Below are 10994 nucleotides of genomic sequence, written 5' to 3'. Positions count from 1 at the left end.
AGATTAAGCGACACTTCCATACAAGAATTTCGAGTGACGCCATATAGGAAGACCATTACGTTTGAAGAGAGGGATATCGTATGAAGATAAAAGGGAGGGCAATTTTGTAATCTAATATCACGATAATATCAGCGAAGAATCAATTGACATTTTTTTTAAAAAAAACATTTAACATTATGGTCCCAAATTTTAGGTCATCAACCCAAATTTGGCCAAAAAAATTTCAATGGTGTTGACAAGAATTTGCGCGGTTCAATCGAAGCCTCTGAGAAAATCCATCAAAACTTTACGAAGCCGAATCGAATCGTTCGGAATCTCAGCTATTGCCAAAACCGATTTGCATCCTTGAAGAGTAGGAAATGGCGTGTTCAGTAAGTTTACAAATCCACGTCTTTAACATTTTTTTCCTTCCTGTGTCGTCATTTTCGTAATCATTCATTCAATTTCAGTTTTGACATAAGATGTACATTGTTATACTTGATATGAGATTACAATAAATTGTAAAGACTATTAGGAACATATAGTTTGATTTGTCTGTTTATCTTCTGATTTGAGCATGCTCTGAAACCAATGAACGGATGCCTTTGGAATCCTCGTAAGATTGTTCTTGTAGTCGACGTAGTAGAGTCCAAATCGAACAGTATATCCCATGTTCCACTCCCAATTATCCAGTAGCGACCACGCAAAGTAGCCTTGGACATTGCAGCCTTCTTGCCTGCATTAATTTATAGATATCAAAAGAACTATTGATCATGAATCAATCTAGTGAGACTTCATCAAATCAAGGATTAGCAGTGTTATCACCTAATAGCACTGGATAGATTTGATAGGTAATCTATATGGTATCTTATTCTCTTATCATCCTGTAGTGCCTTTTCTAAAGGTATGGACCGTTTGTTTGGATCATCCATGCCTGTCAGAACGAGTTGAAACTTGTTGTAAGTTTGTGAAAGTTGAGTACAAAGTTCCAACTATCATTACTCACCGTTCTCTGTTATAATCACTGGTGGGTTCCCATACTTATATTTCAAATAAATTGCCAATTTCCGGATTCCCCATGGAACAATACGTAACCAGCGGGAAGCTGCCTGGAAAAGGAAGAATGCATCAGCTCACTTCAATTGGAATATATAAGAGAATTCCTGGGATCTAGATGTCTTTGAGACGTACTCTTTCTCCGATGGTAGAGACGCCTTTGTGTGCTGCAGTAGAGCATACGTAGAATAAAGAGAGATTACCTTCTACTTTCGATTTGTAACCATACACGTACAAATTGCAAATTTGTGTGTGCAAATATTGAATATGGATAAGAGGATTGGGTCTAAAAGCTTACGAGTAGTAATGACATTAGAATCTGATGAAGCATCATTGAATATTAGTTTTCGAATCCCGATCCTATCATTTCGAGCATACAAGGAGGTGTAGTGGTTCATGCCAATGAAATCCAGGGTTCCTGTGAGGAACTTTGCAGTTACACGTGATATTTTTGGTAGTCTTCCCCCCACAAGTCTTCTCATTGAAGGAGGATATTTGCCAAAGAAAAGTGGATCGAGAAACCTGAAAATTTTCAAGGTCGTTTCATCAAATTCCTGAATTCAATGTCTGGTCAAGTGCCATCACTTAATTAATGGGGGTGAACAATTACCATCCAATTTCAAAATCAAGGGCTCTGAGTGCTGCTTCTTTGTTCTCGTCATTTTCAGATAATGGTTCATACCATATGGCATCTAATGCTATTCCTATCTGACCTCCTTGTCTTTTCTAGGAGACAAAAAACATATAACATGTTAAATTCTTAACTTATGATTTAGCATGTACATGCAGTAAAGTTCTAAAGTAGTTTTTAAAAAAAAAGAAGAAGAAGAAGAAGTTAGCATACGTACCTTGAAATGATTTCCGTAACTCTGATAAGCAGCAGCATGAGACAAGAGAATATTATGTGCCACTATATATGGTTCAGAGGATGAATTTCCCTTCTTGCATAATATATGACCCAAAAAAGAACATCTACCAGGAGCTTGAATTCCTAGGTCATAGCTTTTTATTGAGTAACCATGTGGTTCATTGAAGGTGATCCAGTGCTTCACTCTATCACCAAATGCTTGAAAGCATGTAACGGCATAATGTTCAAAATCTTTTCTACGAGGAAGGGAGCTTGTTATCAATTGATCATCATTTCTGCGCAATGGTATGTTATGTAGTTCAATTGTACTTACACTATCCTTCTGCTCAGCCATCCTTCATACTTGTCTTCAAGCACTTGAGGAAGATCCCAATGGTAAAGAGTTACAAAAGGTTGGATTCCTTGTTAAGGGAAAATTCTACTTCAGTGATGATATATATCACTAACCGGAAAATTGAATTTTGAGAAATAGTTTAATAGATGACCTTTTTCTAGCAAAGCATCTATAAAATTGTTGTAATAGTTTATGGCATCTGCGTTGGGCTTTCCTGTCCCATCTGTAAAAAGTTTCTCACAGGCAGTTAATGGCATATTTTTGGTAAGGAATATAGTTAGGTTTTACTTTCAACATTTGAACAATTTCTTACTTGGAAAGATTCTTGGCCATGAGATTGAGAATCTGTAGGCATCCATTCCCATATCTTTCATCAGCTGTATATCGTCCTGACCATAATTATTAATCTAGTTAGGAACAAGTAATGAAATCCCAAATTGATTAATAAATAAATTTAACTGTGACAGATGTCTTTATACTTCCATTATTATATCTTACAGTTGGTTGGTCATTAAACCATTATTCATAAAGTTTATTCTACTTTACAATGCTTAAATTATTACAGTAAAACATTAGGCACTCTTATCCTGCATATGTTGTCATTGTCTTGGCCCTTCTGTTGCATATGTTGATCTCTCAACATACTCATCTCTCTCTCTCTCTCTCTTCACCTTAAATCTGTGGTATTGGTCAACAGTCCTGTCTGCATTGCTGAAGTCTAGTATTCTTCCTATAGAATGCATCACAAGAAGTACCATTTTACTTACTAATAGGATGAATTATAGTTTATTCAAACTAGTCTTGCGTAGTAAAAGAAGTTTCCCATCAAATTTATACTTGCCTGGTTCCTTCACAAATGTATCCCATATGCTGGCACCTCGATTTCCTTCATCTACAGCCCCTTCAAACTGCAATAAAATTTGCTCTCCCTATCTTTTCATATTGTTTGAAACCAAATGAAGGGAAAAAGTAGCTACGGATTCCTCCTTACCTGGTATGCCGATGCTGCAGTTCCAAATATGAAGCCATCTGGAAAATCAGCTCTGCTTAGACATTCAGAATTGGTAAAGAATTGAATAATCAGCAAGGAAATCAGAATGATTCTCATAGGGAGAAGTATTGACTGCTGATGAGAAGATGTACTACTCTCAGGTTGTTCTGTTTCAATTCCCCAAATCATTCTTTAGATCATTACTTCTAACTTCGATTGGAAAAGGTAAAATAATTTGATAGAAACGTAAACATGATATGAACAGAAAAGGATAGAAAGATTTGGTGAATTTTGAAAGGAGATGCGTGTAATGTAATATGTCATTCAGTTCTTTCACGTTTTGGAATCTATATGCAGTTGGAGATATCATCAAATATGTCAATAAAGAAGAGAAAAGAGATAGGAAGGAATATAGAGATGACACATCCTGCAAGCAAAAGATATTAGAAGAAAAGGGCTTCAAGTGGCGTGTCTGTGGAGAAGAAGCTCAAGTTTGTAAAGCTTTGAAGCGTTTCAATTTGATGAAGCCAAGCCAACAACCGCAAGAACTGGTCGGTTTGCTTTGAAAGGTAAGTCCTCTTTTTTTCTCTCTTTTTTTAATTTTTATTGATTAATATTGAATCCAATAAATAGATTCTTTTTTTGCGTTTTGGATATTAACAATGATGTGTCATTACTATATTACAAAAGGTGGTGGTGATTATTATATCATCCTTCCACGGAAATAATGGAGAAAATAGGGAGATAAGGTCAAGAGAAAGAGAGTATGTTGGAGGGGGGATTTCTAATAGGAAGAAGCTAAATTTGGGCCCATGCAAAATCTTTCAGTTAAGAGTTTTGATTTCTTAAAATTGTGCTTTTTGGACCAATCCTAAGATTGCCCATTGGCTTCTCTTTTGACAAAAAGAGGGGGAAAATTGATATCTTGGCCATTTCGTAAGGCTATAATGTTTGAGATTTTTTTTTTTAAATTTTAAAAATAATAATAATTTGGCTTTATTGTTTAAAAATTTTCAATTTAGTCCTAATATATTTTTCTAACTATATATTTAAATTTGTTGGTAACAAACTTATACAGTATGGTACTTATATTAAGAGGAATTAGGTCACCTAATTTTTAAAATAGAATTAGACTTTTTTTCTCTAAAGTGATTTTACTCTTTTTTTTTTTTTTTTCATACTCATTAAGTACATTAAATTTTAACATTTTTCAATCAAAAGAAGATAAAATGGTCAAAACTAATGGACTCAGTTGAAATTGAAACAATATAAAAACATTAAGTAAAAGTATATATTTATTTCATGGCAATAAATAAGGTTGCATCTAATCCTATACATCTTATTTTCTTACATAGTAAAAAGTTTTTTTAAAAAAACATTTTAAAAAAATCTACCACGTGGTAGGTTTTAATTAGTTTTGGATTACATCTATATTTTTTTCTTATTTCATTGTCTTTTTTATCACTTTGACCTAAAAACATTTTCTTTGTAACGACCCGACTTTCTAGAACTTATATTAGGTCGATACTACATGCACATATAAATCTCAAAACGACTCTCTCATAATCTTAACCAAAATCAAAAGAATTTTATTAAATAAATAGTGAAAATCTTTGGTTGGGTCCCCTTGAAATAAAAATAAATTTCATGAAATTTTATAATAAAAAATTTCAAACAATGGAACTCTAAGTTCAAACTTCAAGACTGGAATTTAAAACGTCAAAACATGAAAAACATGAGTCGAAGCATCTCTCTGGTCCCAATGGCATGGTGACAGATTCCTTTTGTCATTTGTCGGTGTGTCTTTATCCTTCCTGAAAACATAACATAATAAAAAATAAGTATAAAATACTGAGTAAGTAACACCACTACCGGGGACAGGCTATGCATTTATGTCCAATAAATGCAACTTTCTAGTGAGACATGCAACAACCTCTATGAATCCTGGATGGTCATCTAATGGATAATTGAACCTGCCCTACCGCAGGTGAGATGTACCCACAAATCTCTGATGAAATCCCGAAGGAGATTACTGACCTCTGTTGAAGTCTTGAAGGAAATCACAACCTCTGGTGAATCCCGAATAAATTAGAAACCTCAGGTGAATCTAGAAAGAAACACAAACCTCTGGTAAAATTCCGAAGGAGATAACTAACCTCTAGTAAAATCCCGAAGGAGATCACTAACCTCTGGTGAAATTCCGTAAGAGATCAATAACCTCTGGTGAATTCCGAAGAAAACACAAACCTATGGTGAAATCCCAAATGAGATACTAATCTCTGGTGAATCTCGAAGGAGATCACTAACTTTTGGTGAATTTCGAAGAAAACACAAATCTCTGGTGAAGTCCCAAAGAAGATCGCTAACCTCTGATGAATCTCGAAGGAAACACAGACCTCTGGTGAAATCTCGAAGGAGATCACTAGCCTTTAGTGAAGTCCCGAAAATCACAACTTCTTGTGGGTACACGACTATGGATAGGGACAACTATCACTAACATAAATATCATGCAATAAAATCAGAGTCCCATAATCATGGAAATATATCATCATGCTCATGCATCCTTATAACATATCATATAAAACTTAGTATATACTTAGTCATCCTCATAACATATTTCATAAAATTCTAGATCATGCATATTCACATAACATACCTCAAGTAGAATTATCATTATGCTCATTATATTTTCTCTAAAATTATCCTGATAGTATCGCGCGGCACAAAGGCAGTTCCAGTAATAAAATTACTTACCTTGGAATTAAGTCTAAATAGCTAGCAATTCAACTTCGCAAAGCCTTGAATCCCAACACGTGGTTTGATCCAAAACTACTTTGAAGCTTCAAAATCAACACGATCCAATAATTATACCAAAATCAACCTTTTAGTCTAATGAACAACAACTTTAGATCTTCTAATCCAACCTCCAAAAATCACAATAAAGACAATAGTTAAGCCGACATTTAGTAGGTATCCAAAAATTCTCAACAAAGACCTCAAACCTTACAAAAAGAACGTTGAACAATTTTAATCTTGTCGAAAAGCAATATGGGAGTTTGTAAAACCTAATTCCAACATTAAAACAATATGGGTAAACCAAAACTTAAACCAAAATTTGATGATATTCAAGATCTTCCAAGAAAACCCATAAAACACCAAATAACTTACCCAAAATATTAATTTCGACGACAACGGTGCTAGCGGCGATAGCAACTATAGACAGGCGGCGGGCTCGGATGGCGTAAATTGTTTAGGCTAGCGGCTGGTTGTGAGGGTCTTGCATGGGGAGGGTTTGCGAGAGTGAGAGAAGGGGTTTCCAATTTTACAGATTCTATTCAACAGCGATTATGGATAATCCAGAGCTCCAAATAACGATCAACCGTTCAAAATGAGACCCTATATGTCTCGAACGGACTGACCAAATTTCAGCACGATCCAACGATTTAAACTTCGAAAATTGACAATTTTATGAAAGCTATCACTGAAAAACCGAACTGCTATCATTCTGTCTCTTTTTACTCTCCTTAAAATTTCAAATATCCCAATTCTTTCTCTTTTGTTTTTCATATTTTAAAAAAATAAATCAAATATTTTATTACAATATCTTTATAATCTCCAAAGATTATATTAAATTAATAAATCAATTGCCTTCTCAAATTACCTTAATTTAGGTAAAATTAAAGGATATAAAATCCATCAATTTGATACAAATTAAATCTTTCTGAATAATTAATTTAATTTAAAACCATATAAAATTAATGATCTCCTCGATTATTTTAAGTTGACTCCAAAATTCAAAAACTAAAAGAAATTAAAGTCCAACAATTGAAGATAATTAATCCTAATTTATTCGAATGTTACATTTTTGTTTGAAGTTGGAAATTCAAATCTTTCGCATTTTTTTTTTTTACTAAAATAAGAATTTTAATATATATAGCTAAATTGTTAAGATGGTGGACAAATTATGGTTAATTTTTATTTTTAAGTGGTGTGATATCCTAATCAGTACACATGTTCAATCAAGTACACATTATTTTGATATTTTCTTTGCCCACCCATCAACTTGGCCCCTCGTCACTCCTTTCATCCTAACATTATAGAAAGATATTCTTTCATCATCATTACATCACTTCAACGAAACAACCTTAAAAAATATAAGGAAGTTTCATAATATGAATAGGTGTATGTCCTACTACGACAGCGTTCCAATTCCTTATAAGGGGTTATTTGGAGCATTGAAATGATATAGAATGTAGGTAGTCCTGATATCTAGAGAGTTTTGATGTCTGAGGAGTTCTAATAGAGTATAAATGATCAAGTATGTTCAAGCATTGAGATGATATACGATACATATAAGGAAAATGACGGTGAGATACAAAACATGTTCGAAAAATGGACCCATAAACAATTAAAATCGGTGAGATGGGATAATGGGCCTTCAAACACTGAGATGATATAGTATAAGTGGGAATATACCATCTCATTTTGGACTTCCAAATAGCCCCTAAGTTTCTTCTATATGTTTTAGAATAATACTTTGATACAATTTTGTATGACTCATTCAAATGTCTATTGAATAAGCTGTCACGTTTCGAACATTTTTTAAATATTTTTTTTTTACTTGGGAATGAAAATCATGCATGAAGATTAGGGTAGCAAATATCTTTTTTGTTTTGTTTATGTAGTTACTATTAACGTCTTATAAATAGGTGAACCTCGTAGATCTTTTTTTAATGTAAAAAATGGATAAGCAGCCACCAGGGTCCCATTAGTTTTTGTCTCTTTTCTTCCCCACCCTACCATTTGTTTTAAGAAATTGAAGAAACAAGAGGCATATAAAATAAGAGAGGTCCAAATACTAATTGGTCAAACAGTGCACAAAACATCTAACAGGCTCATGTTTGCAAGGTTGAGAGGATTTTTTTTTTTTTTTTTTTTTTATTATTATTAATATTGTTTTCGAAACATTATTGAAGTATGGACTTTCTACATTACATAGATAGTCCTTATATAGAGCTAGTATTTTTAAAATGTCTTAAATTACTTTTTTTTTTCTTCATAAAACTTATTTACGAGTATTTGTGGATTGGATTAGGTTGGGTTGAAGCACTATTTAATCCAATCTTGAAGTGTTTGGATTGGGATGGGTTGGTCAGGTCATTATTTAAAATTTTATTTAAAAAATAATAACATGTTAATATGGAAAATAATTTGTTTAATTATTTTCACATATTGAAATAAGATTAATAAATCAATTTTAATTTATATTATGAAAATTTATTTTCGAATTATTGGATAATAAATAATCTAAAAAATCATGAAATTAAGTTAAATTAAAATAAATATACGGATATATAATTGTATTGGAAGTAAAACATACCTTTTAATAAATAAGTTTGGGTTAGTACAGTTTGATTCGGGCGTATTTTAGGTGAATTCATTAACAACCAAACTCATTAAGTTTTCATTTTTTGAACCCAACCCAACCCAAACCGTACGCGTGGGTTGGGTTGATTTGGTTTTTCAGGTCATCGGATTTTTTTGACATTCTTGCTTACTATTTTTTAAAAATCAAGATATACCAAGAGTATAGATAATCAAAATTTTGCATTATGTTTTCAGATTCACTGATTTAAATATGTATTTGGTAGACAAATTAGATTTTATTTCTAAAATCAATTTTTCGAATTTTGTGATCTAAACTGTGCAAATTTTGAAACAACATTCGCCTAAAATTTTAATTTTCCCTATTTTGAATGCCTATTTTCGTGGGTTGTTGGCAGCCTATTTTTGTGGATTGTGGGTTTTTTTTATTATTAGATTTATTTTTTAAATTTGCATATTTGATTTTTAAATCATATACTTTTAATGTTTTTAACGTTTTGATAGATTAAACAAAGTAGGATGGGTGACAAGGATGGGTATACTCTTTTTATTATTCTTTTTTAGTTTGCTACGTGTCTTTTTAATTTTCCCTCTTCGTTCACTTTGATTATTATGTTGATGCATCCAATTATTGTGTTATACGGAGGTAGATACCGTTATGACGGATTCATTTTCATGTCCCTCCTGACACTAATATCAATCAACTTAGAGAGTGTATTGATGTTGAATTGCAATTTAATGTCAATCAAGTTATGTCTTGACTTACCATATACATGAATGGATTTATCTCTAAACTAAGTAGAATTGCAATAGACAATAACGTTGTTTGGTATATGTCAATTATTTCAAAAGTGTTAGTAAATGACGTGTGTATAATTATTGATGTTGACAATACGTCAAATACACAGTATATGCATAGTAATGTATGCAGTCTAATAGATGCAATTACAAACAAACTATTTGTTCAAAGTAGTGACGGTGACAAAAATATCATAGTGATAGTCGAAAGGATGTTAGGTATTGGATTTTGAGGAAGAGTGAGTAATGATGATTTAGGAAGAAAAAATAGAGTATTGAACGTTGTATTTATTGGGTGGGAGTTTATTTTTGTTTTCACATTGATTTTATTTTTGTTTGTTTCCAGCATTGTAATTGTGCATACACGGTCTAGGGACCTTTTTTGTTTTACCTTCATACGATATTTTTCTTTTTCTTTATTTTTTAGAATAATTTTGGATTCATTTCTAGTTGAAAATTCCTTCAATCTTAGGATTTGTGAATCATTAGATTGGATTCTAATTCCTATGTTTATGGTAGGTTCAAAATTTTTAATACATTTTGATTTTAAATATTTTGTAATTATGTTAGTGTTAGGAAGGGTATATCTGTCACTGTTTAAAATCAAATGATAATTATTTTGTGTTTAGACATTTTTTTAATAGAATCTTAGTTTAGAAATTTTTCAAAATTACATCTATAAATTAAACATTTATCTAGTCGTTTCTTTTCAAATCGTTTACATGCCATGAGAAACTCTTTTTTTTAGGTGGAGCATTGAAAATAAATAAATAAATAAAGCCCAAAAGTTTTCATCCATGTGCCTGTTTCCAAACAAAATGTTTCCTTATTTTGAAAAGGGAACTACACAAAATAAATAATAAATAAAAAAAGGAGCAGTTCGGCAAAATAAAAAACCAAAAAAACAATCAAACACAACAACAAACTATTGGTGTTTCTTAGGGGTGTTCTCATGGTTTGGGTTAGGTAAGGTCGAAAGACTTTTTAGATCCAATTATTCAATTGTTTCTTATAAATTTCTTCAATAAATAATCTGTATTAAAAAATAAACCCAACCCAACCCAAATATTAGTTCGGATTAATCAGGTCATTTATTTAAAATTTTATTCTAAAAAGAAGCCAAATATAAATATGTAAAAATCTAATTTAATTATTTCATATATTGAATTAAAATTAAATTCAATTTCAATTTATATAGTGAAAATTTTCTTTCTAAAATGCAAAGAAACTAGTTTTTGAAGAATAAATTATTCAGAAAAATATTGAAATTAGATAAAATTAAAATCAATATATGTATAAATGATTGTGTTATAAGTAATAAAAAATATTTTAAAATTAATAATAAATTCAATTTGTGACGATCATAAGTAAAAAGTTTATTCTTTAGTTATTGATAAACAATTTGTTGGATAATATTCAACTCATACAAATCTTGAAATCAATAGAGAAGATATAGGAGAGCACAATGGAATAACTTTCTCTGGGGAAGGTGATATCTTATAAGGTTCCATTTTGATCTAAAGAAATGAGGTTTCTTTTGTTTTGTTTGCATCCCGATAAGTTGAAGCCAAAACTCTTATTCT

The 10994-nt window shown here is 31.7% G+C and overlaps 1 protein-coding gene and 1 long non-coding RNA gene across 4 annotated transcripts; one reads left to right on the top strand and one right to left on the bottom strand.

Annotated features, from left to right (window-relative positions):
* Window positions 1–226: 226 nt before the first annotated feature.
* Window positions 227–3956, top strand: LOC150033964 (uncharacterized). Its single transcript, XR_016532389.1, has 2 exons — window positions 227–371; window positions 3249–3956. It is a non-coding gene; the product is annotated as an uncharacterized LOC150033964 (long non-coding RNA).
* BGLU41 (beta glucosidase 41) lies at window positions 391–3417 on the bottom strand. 3 transcript variants are annotated; one of them, XM_090318206.1, is made up of 13 exons: window positions 3229–3417; window positions 3075–3145; window positions 2909–2963; window positions 2551–2626; window positions 2389–2460; window positions 2217–2304; window positions 1884–2139; window positions 1646–1761; window positions 1334–1557; window positions 1171–1202; window positions 986–1088; window positions 805–913; window positions 391–715 (listed from the first exon to the last, which is right to left on the bottom strand). In XM_090318206.1, the coding sequence occupies exons 1-13, from the start codon at window positions 3415–3417 to the stop codon at window positions 511–513; spliced, it is 1596 nt and encodes a 531-aa protein (XP_090174332.1). In that variant the 3' UTR covers window positions 391–510. The 3 variants fall into 3 exon arrangements, with proteins under 3 accessions (XP_090174332.1, XP_038898444.2, XP_090174333.1); XM_090318207.1 differs by lacking the exon at window positions 391–715 and having other exon boundaries at window positions 722–913; XM_039042516.2 differs by lacking the exons at window positions 3075–3145; window positions 3229–3417 and having other exon boundaries at window positions 2801–2963.
* Window positions 3957–10994: the final 7038 nt, after the last annotated feature.

This window comes from Benincasa hispida, chromosome 9 (genome assembly GCF_027475165.1).
Source record: "Benincasa hispida cultivar pf3 chromosome 9, pf3_genome.v1.1, whole genome shotgun sequence".
Classification (NCBI taxonomy): domain Eukaryota; kingdom Viridiplantae; phylum Streptophyta; class Magnoliopsida; order Cucurbitales; family Cucurbitaceae; genus Benincasa; species Benincasa hispida.
This window is presented reverse-complemented; position numbering and strand designations above follow the sequence as displayed.